At 36.2% G+C, this 15709-nt stretch overlaps 2 protein-coding genes across 3 annotated transcripts; both read left to right on the plus strand.

The window, feature by feature from the left end:
• Positions 1–676: 676 nt before the first annotated feature.
• Positions 677–8982, plus strand: polb (polymerase (DNA directed), beta). Its single transcript, XM_037776798.1, has 14 exons — positions 677–893; positions 1207–1264; positions 2373–2439; positions 3576–3650; positions 3764–3822; positions 4239–4288; positions 4480–4531; positions 4648–4702; positions 4781–4853; positions 5149–5219; positions 6366–6452; positions 6594–6661; positions 6830–6969; positions 7134–8982. Exons 1-14 carry the CDS (start codon positions 833–835, stop codon positions 7226–7228), a joined length of 1011 nt encoding a protein of 336 aa, XP_037632726.1. The 5' UTR covers positions 677–832; the 3' UTR covers positions 7229–8982.
• Positions 8983–11775: 2793 nt separating this feature from the next.
• On the plus strand, positions 11776–15165 carry dynll1 (dynein, light chain, LC8-type 1). Of its 2 annotated transcripts, none has more exons than XM_037776803.1 (3): positions 11776–11929; positions 13078–13216; positions 14768–15165. In XM_037776803.1, exons 2-3 carry the CDS (start codon positions 13085–13087, stop codon positions 14903–14905), a joined length of 270 nt encoding a protein of 89 aa, XP_037632731.1. In that variant the 5' UTR covers positions 11776–11929; positions 13078–13084; the 3' UTR covers positions 14906–15165. The 2 variants fall into 2 exon arrangements, with proteins under 2 accessions (XP_037632731.1, XP_037632732.1); XM_037776804.1 differs by having other exon boundaries at positions 11789–11933.
• Positions 15166–15709: the final 544 nt, after the last annotated feature.

Consider the following 15709-nt stretch of genomic DNA (forward strand, 5'->3'; position numbering starts at 1 on the left):
GCAGTACACAGTTTGTACACAGTATGTTACAGAGTAATTATATTTATTTTAACTATTACTTGACAAAATCAATGTCACATCTCTGATTATGTATGACAGTACCCAGGTGTTATCAGTGTGGGGGGGAGTCATGAAACATGGCGAGCAGACTGTCCAAAGAGAAAGAAAGAGATGGAGGCCATGAAGATCAGGTCCAAGAGCAGGCTAAATTATGTGAAGCGGCTAGGAAAGGAAAAATTCAAGAAGTAACAAATCAGGTAGGAAGCATGACGTATATTGTTTGTGTAAGGTTAAGTTGCTAGCATTTCTGCTAGGATATATTATGCCTTCTGCAACTGTGCTGCTGAGGTGGAAAGGAAGAGAGAATTGAAATAGTTGATGCTGTAAGAACATTTTGGGATATTGTTGTATTTACTGGAGAGGAAGTTCAGGGGCTGTTGAGAAAGGCTTTCAGGCCCTCCCAGAGCCTAGAATGATAAAATGTTTTATTAGACAATGAAGTGAAGGGTGGGGAAAAACATATTTTTCTTTTCTTCTTTTTAAACAAGATTAGATATGAGATTTGAGTGTTGTTTTTAACCCAGTAGAGGGCGGTAGTGCAACTTTTTGGATGCCAACCACCTAAAAACAAAAACCACCGAAGAAGAAGAAGAATACGTGTGACGTATGACGCACGCCCCGCCCCCCTCTACGTGGTTCGGTCATTGTTCAGCCTGTGTTAGCTGGTGTGCTAGTTAGAGGCTAGCCAACATTACAGACTTTAACTCTTATATGCATGAATATAAACCGATTTAAGTTTACAACCCACATCTGAGAGCTTGACAAAGACACAATGAGCAAGAGGAAAGCACCGCAGGAGTCCCCGAATGAGGGAATAACAGACTTTCTAGTCGGTAAGTGAAGAGCTAACAGCTAACAGGAGCTAGCATCACAGCTATGCTTCTGTTGTTAAGCAGAAAATAGACAAATAACTTTGCATGAGTAGCGGTAGTATATATTTATATGCACAATTATGCTGTTTCTGTCTCCTGTTTGTCATCTGGTTTGCCTGGAAAGTGTTTCTCTGCTGTGTAAGCTGATGGCTGATATTCACTGTGTGTGACATGTAAATGCTTCCTCCTGTCTTCAGCTGAGCTGGCAGATCTTGAAATAGTGTCAGTAAACTGCAGCAGTATGAGGTTAATAATATCTTATTTCTGTTTCCAGAGCTGGCCAACTACGAGAAAAACGTCAACAGGGCAATACACAAGTACAATGCTTACAGGTGAGCTGTGAAGCCTCAGCAGTGAGGTGTGCTTTGTTCAGGGATGTAGGTTTCATTATTGTTCAGTTCATCAAATGTATTCTGTAGAAACAATATATAAATGTCGTTTGCATAAAGAGAATACACTCAATTGCCAATTCAAAAACATGAAAACTTTCACTTTGTATTGAAGCCGTTTTGGAGAGGTGTTTAAATTGTGATTTTGGAGGCTGTCCCAGATATATAGTCTACCCTCATTTGTATTAATGGGGTGGACAAAAACACCTTCAAGAGCACTTCAAACTACAGCCTCCATAATCTAAATAAGCCCTCTCTGAAATAGCTTCAACAAAAACTGATTACATTCATAGATGTAGGTTTTATTGCATTGTTTTAGACTGGCAACTGAGTGTTTAATATCTTTGATGATGCTATATCAGGGGTCTGCAACCTGCAGCTCCGGAGCCTCTTAAGCTCCTCTCCAGTGGCTTCCTGTGGATTTTTAACTGTTTTTCGTTTACATTTTCAATTTTATTTATCATTGTTGTAGGTCTATGGTAGGATGGTACAACTGAGTATTAGGGCTACATTGAGGAAAAAAATTAATCTGAGATTTCAAGAATAAAGTCATAATATTACAAGAATAAAGTCATAGGTTTACGAGCAAAAAAGTAATATTATGATAATAAATTAAAAGGTTTGCGAGAAAAAAGTCGTAATATTATGAGAATAAAGTCATAATATCATAAAGTAGTAATTTTAGGTGTAATTTTCTTATTTTCTCGTAAAGTTATGACTTTATTCTCGTAATATTACGACTTTTTTTTCTCGTAAAGTTATGACTTTATTCTGGAAATCTTCGACTTTTTTCCCCTCAATGTGGCCCTAATACTCCGTAGTACATTTGCATTTGGGCCCTCACTGCATTAGACTTATATACTATATACTTAGACTATAAACTGTGTTACCTTCATCACAATGCTCAAATGTTTTGCGGCTCCAGACAGATTTATAGATTTGCTATATGGAGAGCAGAGTTGATTAGTAATTGTGTTTAATTGTGTGTCTGTAACATGTCATTTATACTTAATGTATATTTTACAAATCATTTTGCTTATCCCCTGTCTAGGAAAGCAGCATCTACCATCTCCAAGTACCCTAACAAAATCAAAAATGGCGAAGAGGCAAAGAAACTGGTATGTGCACTTGATTTGGTTTTAACCCTCTGAAACCCAAGTATTTGTTTTATGTCGTGCTACTAGCACTACTAGCTACTGGCCGATAGCCGGTTATTTGGGAACAGAGACGTTAATACATCCACCACGGTACAGGCTTATACCGTACAGTCCATGGGTGTATTATAAGAAAATGAAAATGATGAATTACAACCAATATATCCATTAATACAGCTATGGTTTTTGATGAGGTTTCCTCAGCATAACCTTCATTATACCAAGGAAAATAAATCTGGATTCAGCTATTAGTGAATTTTACAACTTTTAAGACATAATGATTTAAATGAGGGCTATTTTAAGTGTCCGTACATCCATGGCCACAGACTCATTGGCGTTTTCAGGCCAAAATGGTGGCAGCGCTGTTGTCAAAAAAGCACCAGAGTACTTATATACTCTTTGGTTATAATGGTCACTAGTTGTAGTGGACGATAGATGGTGCTGGTATACTAATCAGTATTGTTCAGTATGTTTTTCAGTATAAAGGTTTGATACTGTATGTGACGTGTGTCATGTCACACTTGTGCTTTTGGCTCACATGTGCTTGTATGTATGGATACATCCATCAAACGTTGCTTTATGAAGAAATTCTGTTATGTTTTTATACAAGTCTGAAAGTAGGTTGGTGTAACTAATGATCATGATTATCATCATAGAAGAAGAATCACTTGAGTTCCCAACATAAGCATAATAATCTATATTTCACTTTTCAAACAGTCAGTCATAACAGAGTTTTGTGTTGGCATGTCCACACTTCTTGATGTTTTTTTCTTGGTAATTTCTCATGGTGAATTGATTAGATTCACTACATCATAAGTCATATTTTAGTATCTGTCTCTGTATTGAACTTGACCCGGAGAGCTGACTTGATCTTAACTGCTTTACTGACAGTTTATTTCAGTGTAATGATGCCTGGAAACTGGAAAACACATAATTATTTGTCTTCCCAACCACTAATGTGCTCCTGTTGTTGTGGTTGCTGTTAAGTGATGCCCTCTGCTGTAGCCTTTGTTTGTCAACAGTACTACTCTGCACATCTTACATAAGTGCTGCAGATCGCACCGCTCTGCACCCTCATGTTGGTTTTCACTTTTCAACAGGATGGTGTTGGAGCTAAAATAGCCGAGAAGATTGATGAGTTCCTACAAACTGGTAAACTACGGAAACTGGAAAAGGTGAGCGTTGGGGCATGGTAATACATGATCCATGCCACACTGTATAAATGTGTTTAATAATAGCTCAATTTCAATGTGTGTGACTGATGTGCTACTTTTATGTTTTCCTCTAGATTCGTAACGATGACACCAGCTCTTCCATCAATTTCCTCACCAGAGTCACTGGAATTGGGTATGTCGCCTTCAGTGGCGGGCTGTGGTGCCTGGCGCATAGTCACATTTTTCAGGAGGTGCACGACTCTCTGCGAGCTCCGCAAACCATCTCTGCGGCTCTGCGCAAGCTTTTCCATAGAAGTATAAATTAGGCATAATGTTTCCAAATGGGAAAAGAAAGCTAGATGCAAACTTTGTGTAAAATCGTTTGACATCTCCAATATGGGGAAGGTGGCAATTGTGTGCCATATGCAAGGGCAAAATCACTGTCTTGTCACAGCAGATGTCAAATATGGTCTGAAAAATCTACCGAGAAGTCTGAAAAAGTATGACATTTTGAAATGGAAAATGTGTAGGAACCCAGGATGTATCTGTTTGTGTAGTTTTACTATGTGCTTCATGTAACAAACTGCTTCTCTTATGTTTTGATTTCAGCCCCGCTGCCGCCAGGAAGTTTTTTGAAGACGGGGTGAAGACGTTAGAAGGTTTGTTTAGTTTTTTTATGTTAATTGTTCAAACAGTTTGTTAAATCTTTTTCTTGGACTGTATGACTTCATATTTTATTTGACAGAGTATATAGCATGCTCAATACATGTGCACAATGTAGATGTAGCTTTGGTATGATTTGAAATGAGCACTGAATGTTCTTTGCTGGGTTTTTTTGTTGTATTTTTAGATTTGAAAAAGATTGAGGACAAGCTAAACCATCATCAACAGATTGGACTCAAGTAAGTTTAGCTGAATGCTTTTTTTTTTACTAAATGTGTAATTCATTACTACCAGTATGAACTATGATTTAATATCTTAGTCTTCCTCTATTGATACATGATTTTGCTGCCTTCAGGTACTTTGAGGAATTTGAGAAAAGGATTCCACGTGCTGAAATGGAAAAGATGGAGGTGATGAAGCATTTAAGTTTTTGTTGTCTTCAGATTAGTTTTATTGAGAGTTTTCTTACACTGTTTGTTTTTGTTTAGACTCTGATTCATGCAGAGTTGAAGGAGATCGGTACAGAATATATTGGGACTATCTGTGGAAGCTACAGGAGAGGTAAATCTTCCCCTTCAAGTTGATGTTTAGTTACTGATAGGAGTTCAAACTCTGGTCATCAAATCAATTTTCAATTCAATTCAAAGTGACTTTATTGGCATGAAAGTAAGAACAAACCAATGTTGCAAAAAGCCAAAGCATCAAAATACAAAAGTACACAATAATATGAATATTAACACAACAGTAACACAAGACGATTATATACAGTTTTAAAATTACATTTCAACAAACACCTGTTTGTGTGTGTATGTTGGTGTGTGATCATGATTTTGATTCACTTCTTCATAATTTCCAGGTGCAGCATCGAGTGGTGATATTGATATTTTGCTGACCCACCCAGACTACACCTCTGAGACTCAGAAGCAGGTAAGGCTCTGCTCTACTCTTACTCACTTATCCTGTTATAAATGGATACAACATTAAAGGAGCAACATGTAGCACTAGCGTCTAAAATGGGTAACAGCAGTCTAAATTCAAAACATCGGTGTCGTCACCCGTCCGCTCCTCCGATGCGACTGATAGCAGGGCATGTTTTCGCAATTTAAAGGTTACTGTCTAGACAACAGCATTAGCCTCTGGCCAGCAGTAGTCCGAATCACTTCACCGGCTACGTGTCTCAGATACTTGCTGCCTTGATATCCAGCTGCACATGGACCACAGAGAGATGTGGTTATGTTATCTCTGTTGATCCGGTTCGTTTGCATGTCAATTTGTTTCATACGTGGCAACAGGGTGTTGAAATGGGCAGTTAGTGCCTTCAAATGGGGTCATGTTTACCGTGTCCATGAGAAGAGTCCATATGAACGCTCCCTCTTGTGGTATTCACAACCTCGTTAATGGAAAGTTTTTGAAAGCTCCGAGTTCACAAGTTGTGACGTGTTTGTTGATGTTGTCAGAAATGGCGGAGGCCTTGGAAGTAAATTTTTCGGTTCATTATAAGTGAATATATTGTGATTTTAGTCGTATATTGTAATGCTTTGTAATTGTATAATATGTCTGAGGAAAATGTTGATATTCCCAACAGCCTCATCTTTTTTCCTCTGTCATTATGACTTTGCACTTCCTGCATTATGTTACCGGCTTGCTAGCTTGCAAAATTGTTAGCCTCTGTTGCTTCTAGACGTCGACAGTAACGTTAATATTGCCGTTGCTTAGCAGCGGTGTTCCCACGACTTACGCCAAGCATGTTGTGTACACAACTTCCTATGTCGTGTAAACACAAGCTCACGAGTTTCATTTGAAGGCACCAAGTGGACGAGATCACACCGAACCAAAACAAAAACAGACCATAATGGAGATTTGAAAGGAGAACTTAAAGGCTGTAGCATTGTTATCAGAGAAGCCAGTATTTCAATTCAGCATGTTTCCTTACTCTCTGATGACATATCATGGTCATTTAATGATTTATTACAGTACATTTATTACATATTGGTCCTTTAATGTTGTGATTAATTGCAGTTTGACTTGTTTTATATTTTTACAAATTGATTTTGTTCCATTCTTCTTTTCCAGCCCAAGCTCCTCCACGACGTGGTCGACCATTTTGAGTCCATTGGGTTTGTGACCGACACCCTGTCCAAAGGAGAAACAAAGTTCATGGTGAGGCCGGAGCTTATTTTCTCTGGTGTGCTCAGCTGTTTGTGTTTGATGTTGTGATTGGTAACACTGTTAGTACAGTAACTACAACCAACCCGTGAAACACATGACTGTGGTCACGATGTGTTGGATCTTGTTTTCCAGGGAGTCTGCCAGCTGCAGCAGAGTGATGAAGATGAAGAAGAATACCTTCACAGGCGTATTGATATTAGGTGCCCCACTTTAAATTACTCAAATCTCTGATCTTCCAATTAAAACATTGCCTCTACCTACATTTGGATATACTGCAAAAACAGTACAGAGGCAAACTTGTTTTTGTTTATTTGTCTAATAAACCATCTGTTCCTGCTCTCTAACTATCTTTTCTTAATTTCCCCAAGGTTAATTCCCAACGACCAGTACTACTGTGGAGTCCTGTATTTCACCGGAAGTGATATCTTCAATAAAAACATGAGAACTCACGCTCTGGATAAAGGCTTCACTCTCAACGAGTACACCATACGGCCACTTGGGGTCACTGGTGAGTCTCAATCAAATGTGACATATGACCTTGCTAAACTCTGTTCCGGCTCTGCGTGTCTTCTGGCATCAGTCAGTAACATCATATTTGCTCCATTTCTACCCACTGCAGCATTTAATAGCTTTTAATATCAGCTCTAATATTTCTTTGTGGATCTGTTATAGGTGTGGCAGGGGAGCCTCTGTTGGTGGATAGTGAGAGAGACATCTTTGAATACATCCACTACAAATACAGAGAGCCAAAGGAACGCAGTCAGTAAAGCAAAAGGACCGCTTACAGTTACATCTGTATTTGAAGCTTCAGCTTTCCTGCCAATGAGATCGGACGCATATGCACTGATGTGTGTGTTAATTGATATAGTTGAATGGTAAACTGTTTGTTTTAGAAATTTTTTTTATGTTAAGTTGAAATCATCCCCTTTAAGGACATTTTGGTTTAATTCTCCTTGGTCATGTATCTTTGTGAGGACTTTTGGGCTCTATTTTTAAGATTTTAAATCATGCTCAGCAGTAACTTATTTTTGACCACGCAGCCAAAAAAGGATTATGCCATATCCTGAGTTAAAGTTCATCCATCATGAATAATGAGGTCCACTATCATCAAGGCATTTTGTCTTGATAGTGGTGCTATTTAACACTTTTAGCTGAGTTGTGCAAAAGTTTTTTTAATGTATAATTGTTACACATTCAGTGTGTTTTCACATTAGGTAAGATTGATTCGTACCTTGCCCGAGTACGATTGCCCCCCCTCCCTGCTCCCCCGCCGCTACGCTTTCACATTAGTAAAGTTGTTCCGTACCCGAGTACACTTGCTTCATCATCCACGTGTGTTTGTTTATGTTGAGATCAGCTGTTCTAGTCGCAGAGCATCGTAAAAAATTAGAACTAAAAATTAAAAATTTAATTAAAACTTGTCAGAAACAAAATAAAACTCACCAAAATAAAATAATAAATAATAAATAATCACCACTAATCAAAAGAACTGGACTTTGGGGTCAAGTGTACTCGGATCCGGGGCCCGGGTCCCTGATATGAAAGCACCCTCAGACAACACAGCGGCATCGCTACTTTATGTAAGTAGTTTAAAAAATATATATATCTCATTCACCATGGACATTTAAGAGTGTGTTTTTAAACATGTAGTATTTCTCTTTCCATTTGGGCAAACTAGGCAGAAGAAAGGCAATGATGCAAAGAGTATTTGTGGTTAATTGACTCTGGGTTGGGTATCGTTTAAAAAATTACAATGCCATTACCAGTACCCTTAAAAGTAAAAGTGATACCGATACCAATAGAGTACTTCTCATTTGATACCCATCATATGAATTGAAGCTGTGTGCGTCCCAATCTCTGTGTTCAGAGTCTTGTGCAGGCTGTATGGGTTATAGCTGCTGCGGTGATTGGCTGTGAGCAAAACAGTCATCTTTTTCTAGATCCGGGCATAAAACGTACCAGTTTGCAGGTATCGTTTGATTGGAAAAGTTTCAATACTACTTGGTACTGGGTTGTTTTGGTTGATACCTTAAAAAGTATTGCGTAGCGATACCCAGCCCTAGCTCAGTTACTGCTTACGGGTGCTAATTTGGGACAAAAAGACCATTGATTTGTTGAATAAATGAGATATTTTCCTCAGTTATTGATTGATCTGTGAATAGGACTGTTACACTGGTAGACTTGATTAATCTGTGGTATGTGGTTGTGTCAAAATTATTACATGTGTGTGTTAGGTCAGGACAATATTTTATCTTCAGTGCTTTTTAGGGTGCCATTTTGAAAGCAGTAGATATAAATAATAGTTAACCAGGTAACTGAAATACTGCTACGGTGTATACTGGTGATACAGACTGTAATCTGTAACACAAAACGTCATTAGGATTAGGACTTTGATTCAGTTTTGTATGTGGATGATTGCAAACATTTCTGAAAATATTTAAGACACCAATGGAAAACAGAGGGTGAATGTCCAACTGTTAACTTTGAGTATGTGGAGTGAAATAAAGGGATACAAAAATAATACAATGTCAATTTACATTTATTTTCATTTTCACTTTGGTTTTAGAATCTTCTAAAAATGTTAAATAGATAGTCCCTTCTCACGAGAATGGGATGGCAGTACATACTGCGTTCCTCATTAATATGCAGGATGAAACTGTTAATCGATTTATTTTGCAGTATGCTAGGCCAGGCTTTAGCCTTTAGACATGCTCTGAATGCAGACCAAAAAACAAATTTGTTCTGCAATATTATCGAAAAATACAACTTAGTCTATTTTTTCGACATTTTGACTTTTTTTTTTTTTTCATCTTCTGACATATGACTTTTTTTTTCAAAAAATGTCAACATACTATGATTTTTTGCAAAACATTTCGACATACTATACCATGACTTTTTTTTGCAAAAAATTTCGAGATACAATAATATGACTTTTTTTCATGAAATTTTCAACATACTATATGACTTTTTTCAAGAAATCTTTCGTCAGTATACTATGACTTTTTTTGTCAAGAATTTCGACGTACTATACTATGACTTTTTTCAAGAAATCTTTCGACATACTACGACGTTTTTTCAGGAAATTTTTCAGCATACTATAATATGAATTTCTTTTCATGACATTTTTCGACATACTATACTATGACTTTTTTTTCATGAAATTTTCAACATACTATTCTATGACTTTTCAAGAAATCTTTCGACATTCTATACTATGACTTTTTTCATGACATTTTTCGACATGCTATACTATGACTTTTTTTCATGAAATTTTTCAGCATATTATACTACGACTTTTTTTCATAACATTTTTCGAAATACTATTTTATGACTTTTTTCAAGAAATTTTTCGACATTCTATACTACGACTTTTTTTCCTAAAATTTTTCGACATACTATTCTATGACTTTTTTCATGAAATCTTTCGACATTCTATACTATGACTTTTTTCATGAAATTTTTCAGCATACTATACTATGACTTTTTTCATGACATTTTTCGACATACTAGACTATGACTTTTTTCATGAAATTTTTCGTCATTCTATACTATGACTTTTTTCATGAAATTTTTCAGCATACTATACTATGACTTTTTTCATGAAATTTTCCGACATACTACGACTTTTTCAAGAAATCTTTCAGCATTCTATACTATGACTTTTTTACATGAAATTTTTCAGCATATTCTACTACGACTTTTTTTCATAACATTTTTCGAAATACTATTTTATGACTTTTTTCAAGAAATCTTTCGACATGCTATACTATGACTTTTTTACATGAAATTTTTCAGCATACTATACTATGAATTTTTTCATTATATTTTTCGACATACTATACTACGACTTTTTTTCCTAAAATTTTTCGACATACTATTTTATGACTTTTTTCAAGAAATCTTTCGACATTCTATACTATGACTTTTTTACATAAAATTTTTCGACATACTATACTACGACTTTTTTTCATAAAATTTTTCGACATACTATTCTATGACTTTTTCATGAAATTTTTCGACATACTATACTATGACTTTTTTCATGAAATTTTTCGACATACTATACTATGACTTTTTTCATGAAATTTTTCAGCATACTATACTGTGACTTTTTTCATGACATTTTTCAACATACTAGACTATGACTTTTTTCATTATATTTTTCGACATACTATACTATGACTTTTTTTCATAAAATTTTTTGACATACTAGACTATGACTTTTTTCATTATATTTTTCGACATACTATACTATGACTTTTTTACATAAAATTTTTCAACATACTACACTGTGACTTTTTTCATGAAATCTTTCGATATACTAGACTACAACTTTTTTTCATGACATTTTTCGAAATACTATTTTATGACTTTTTTCAAGAAATCTTTCGACATTCTATACTATGACTTTTTTACATGAAATTTTTCAGCATACTATACTATGAATTTTTTCATTATATTTTTTGACATACTATACTATGACTTTTTTACATCAAATTTTTCGACATACTATACTACGACTTTTTTTCATAAAATTTTTCGACATACTATTCTATGGCTTTTTTCAAGAAATCATCGACATACTATGACGTTCTATCATGAAATATTTTATTTTTATTTATTTTGTATTTATTTGACTCAACACCCACCAAGTGTGAAGCAGATTGGATGAATGGTTCTCGATATGTGAATAACTATGGCAGGCAGAGGGACAGACAGACAGAGATTCCTTGCTTTATAGTTAGATTTACAAAACATGTTATTTAAAGGACAAGAATAAAGTTAGTATGCTCGATGGTGTGTGCAAAATAAGATAAAGGTGCTATTAATCACATAGATAACATTCTCTCTAGATTATGGAGGACGGAACCTGCCAAATAGCAATGAGCAAGTTATTTACAGCAGTTGCCCCGTCGACGTCCGTGTTCGCAAGGCATGATGGACTGAAATAAAAAAATTAATTTAGCCATTAATTAATTGATAAAATGTGACATACATTTATATTTCTGTTTTAATTTGCTTCTTTATTTATTTATCTTTGTGTTATTTTAATTATTGATTTACTCTCCTGTTTAATTGCCCCTTTTATTTATTTATGTATTTACTTGTTATTACTTTTTAAATGTATTCATTATTTTATTTTAATTATTTTCGCATTTATTTGGTATTTATTTTGACCATAGCAATGAGCTAAGTTATTTACAGCAGTTGCCACGGCAACGTCCGTGTATTCGCAAGGCATGACGGTCCGAAACAAAACGCTGGCACAAACACCGGAAAGACAGGCCCCGAATCAGCCAATCACAGGTCTCCGTGCAATAATACCAACCAATGGAAACACGTCTCGAACAGCAGTCTCTTACCGCTACACACCCACAATACTTTTGTGTCAACCACTTCGCGGGAGTTGTCACAACAGCAGCGGTCGTCTCTTTAAAAAACTAGAGAAACAACTAAACGGGAGAATAGTAGGTACATTTAAGACTTTGTAGAACATTATATGATTGTTAATTTATTTTAAGTGTAGTCGAAATCTGTGTTTGTGTTGTATTTTTTCCTCCTTTTGCAGGATGAATGAGCAGCTAGTTATCTTTTAACGGCTCATCATCGCTGATTATACAGTGGATGTGTTACTAGTTAAACCTTCCCCCTACGGAACCTTTCTTCATCAAAAACCTTTTTTTATGCCAAATGTTATGATAATTTGGTGTTTATTTTTATATATATTTGTTGCGGCTTTCTCACGTCAAGTAGTTGTATAGAAACGTAGCCTTCATATCTGATACGATTGTTGAAACCTCGGGGTTAAAATAGAGATGTTAATCTCAAATGTCTCCCGTCTCCATAGAAACTACGCAGAGCGCGCATCATCCACCGAGCTGATGGAAGTTGTTATGCAACACTTGTAGAAAAATGGCTAGTTCAAATAATGTGTGTCAGGTATTATGTAATGATATCTCGTTTTACTGGGTGATGATGAGACCCTGTAATGTAATGTCTCTCCATATACAGTATAGTCATAATCTATGATGAGGACTGTTGGGATGCTCAGGGGGTTATAAGATAAGATAAGATAAGATAAGAGATATTCCTTTATTAGTCCTGCAGTGGGGAAATTTGCAGTGTGCACCAGCAAAAGGGATAGTGCAAAAAAAAAACAGATGCATCAGCTAACACAGTTAAAAAAAAGAGCTTAACAAAGTGTAACAAAATATGAACCATTTAAATAGAAGTATAAAAATAGGAGCAGTATATACAGTATTGACAATAAACAAACTGCAAATTGGGTGTATGACTGCAAATTGTATGAAATTGTGTCTGAAACGTTTACTTATTTTATTCTTCTATTGTTATTTTTAGGTATGTTCATTTTAATACTTATTTATTCTACCCTTTTTAATGCACTGAGAAACAATATTTCGTTTCCTTCTGTTTATGCAAATACTCAGTGAAATGACAATTAATTTGATCTTGAATCTTCAAATTAACAAAATTACACAAGTGGAAAATGATATTGCACAGTGAGAATGAATGACATTGTGTGTGTGTGTGTGTGTGCGTGCCAATGCGCCTGTGAAGATGATAAATCCTCTCTGCTGTGTTTTTGGTTTCCCAGGGCAACCATGACTGAAAGAAAGGCAGTGATCAAAAATGCCGACATGTCGGAGGACATGCAGCAGGACGCCGTGGAGTGTGCCACACAGGCCCTGGAGAAGTACAACATCGAGAAAGATATCGCTGCATTCATCAAAAAGGTAAAAAACTACTGCTGACTCATCAAACGTACTGACGTGCCCACTTTATGATGATCACATGTAGTTTGGGGCAAGTCATAGTCAAGTCAGCACACTGACACACTGACAGCTGTTGTTACCTGTTGGGCTGCAGTTTGCCATGTTATGATTTAAGCATTTTTCTATGCTAACTGCAGTACCTGTGAGGGTTTCTGGACTTTGCAAATTGATTTCCAATGATATATATGCATACATTTGCATAAGGCAAGCATATGTCTCCACTCATGTTGATAAGAGTATTCTCCCTTTAAGGTACATTTTGAACAGATAAAAAATGTGCAATTCATTTGCGATTAACTATGGACAATCACGCAATTAATCGCTATTAAATATTTTAATCAACTGATAGCCCTAATAAAAATCTAAAGTTGTATACCCTCAATGTTGTCAATTTTTCGACGTGGTATCAAGTAGATATTTTTAATTTCTCCGTCATGCAGACAGCTCCTGTGAGCTTTTTCACGAGTATTAACCATTGAGGCCCATTTCAGATGCTCATTTATAGTTAATTGCCAAAGATCCAAAGTTTCATCTGCACGACACCATAAAACCTGATAATGGTAAATTCGCTGATAAAACTATAAGTTAAATGTACCATTTTAGCTGTTGAAATGCAAAATCTAGTACGTCTATGAAATTGACAGTGATGTAAAGCTATTTTCTGCTCTCACCAACCAACCACCTTGTGCATAATTAATGTTACACACCCAGCCTGGTATTTGTAATTGTTTCCACTCTTCCAGTTCCTCTTGGACTGCTGCTGGAGGCACATTTTTTATCTCCAATGGTGGCATTCCTGATCTGTGTAGGGAGGGACACACCTATAATTGTCATAGAAACAGTTTAAAAAACTTGGGTAGAGCTGTGTACTTTTTATGTACTCCCCTGAGTGTTGGCGATTGTAAACCTTCCAGTTTTTACAGCTTGGGCACGCTGACAAAAATTGTCCAGTTTCCATATTTGCAAAGCTGGCAACGTGATACGATGCAGTATTTACATGGAAGATAATCGAAAGAAGAAAAAGATTATCAAGCAAATTAAGTCTAACAAAACTAATAAGCCAGAAAAGTGTGCCACGTAGTTGTGTAATTTAGCCATTAAGACCTAAAAAAGACATTTCAGAATCATCACTCTGGCTAAAGTCCCAGATTGTCACAACAAATCACCCAGCTCAAGATAGTAATGCTGCTCAAAATTCAGTGTGTCTGACAATATAAGCAAAAATGATGACACATTTCTACTTAGTAACATTATTGAGAATGATAGTAAAATATTTTGTGTGATCATGTAGTATTTAGTCTTAGCTTGGAAGAGTAATGCATGTATGCTGTTAATTTCTCCCAGCTACCAATCTAGTATTGGTTGTTGTGATGTAGTAACCATAAATGGGAAATGTGGTTTGTCACATTTTTGCTCTTGAACATCTACTATACACATCATTATATTCTTGTCTCTTTTCTTCACACCTCCCAGCATGTTTGATGAACACAATTGTGTCTTTGTCCCACACAGGAGTTTGACAAGAAATACAACCCAACCTGGCACTGCATTGTCGGGAGGAACTTTGGCAGTTACGTGACTCACGAGACCAAGCATTTCATCTACTTCTACTTGGGTCAGGTGGCCATTCTGCTGTTCAAATCCGGCTGAGGGAAGGCATTTCCTCCACACCAGCTGACCATACGTACAGTACTGACTGACTCGACAAAGGCACTTATCATTCCTTGGCAAAGGGCCGCTGCCTTTTTCTGTGCTGCTTTCTACTTTGTTCTGTTTTTGAGGATATAAAAAAAACAAAAAAAAACGTGGCCATGTTAAAGAGATGAAACACTTGTATTTATTTTTGTCTTGTTACATTAGACATGTCATTTTTTTAATTAAAGCGTAGCTGTTAAGCTGTCTGGGTCCAATGTCTGGTGTGGTCATTTCATTGCACTGCTTCTTTATACACTAATTAAACCGGGATATTTATAATCCCACATGACCAGATACTTGTCATGTTTTGATATGTATAGATTACTTTGTGGTGATAACATAAGTTTGCAGTATATTTGTTAACATTATAAGTGGGATGAAAACAATTTGCAGTATCCAGGGTAGTGTGTCTATATATGCATATTTGACATTTCTCAGCCATCGTATCTGGAAAGGCAAATAAGTAAGGGATAATGTACAGCGAGTCAGTCATTCTTGTAAAATAAACCCCGACACTTCGCATTGAGGTGCAACATCGGGTTTATTTCTCAACAATGACTGGCTCGCTATACATTATCCCGCTTATTACACGGCTACTTACTTAAATCAATCATTTGACACAAAAACAGTCCGTCAGAGATTGGAACTGCGGCCATAGCAACAGTCAGTTATACATAGCAACAGTCTGCTATAAAGAAATAACAGACTGTAGAACGCCATGATTGACCAATCAGAATCAAGTATTCAATAAAGCCATAC

Source organism: Sebastes umbrosus, chromosome 8, assembly GCF_015220745.1.
Source record: "Sebastes umbrosus isolate fSebUmb1 chromosome 8, fSebUmb1.pri, whole genome shotgun sequence".
In the NCBI taxonomy this organism is placed as follows: domain Eukaryota; kingdom Metazoa; phylum Chordata; class Actinopteri; order Perciformes; family Sebastidae; genus Sebastes; species Sebastes umbrosus.

Coding starts and splice junctions, on each gene's coding strand:
- polb (XM_037776798.1), top strand. CDS start 833: ATGAGCAAGAGGAAAGCACCGCAGGAGTCCCCGAATGAGGGAATAACA. Junction 2,440..3,575: donor GCGAAGAGGCAAAGAAACTG/GTATGTGCACTT, acceptor ACTTTTCAACAG/GATGGTGTTGGAGCTAAAAT. Junction 6,970..7,133: donor ACGGCCACTTGGGGTCACTG/GTGAGTCTCAAT, acceptor GATCTGTTATAG/GTGTGGCAGGGGAGCCTCTG.
- dynll1 (XM_037776803.1), top strand. CDS start 13,085: ATGACTGAAAGAAAGGCAGTGATCAAAAATGCCGACATGTCGGAGGAC. Junction 13,217..14,767: donor TCGCTGCATTCATCAAAAAG/GTAAAAAACTAC, acceptor TGTCCCACACAG/GAGTTTGACAAGAAATACAA.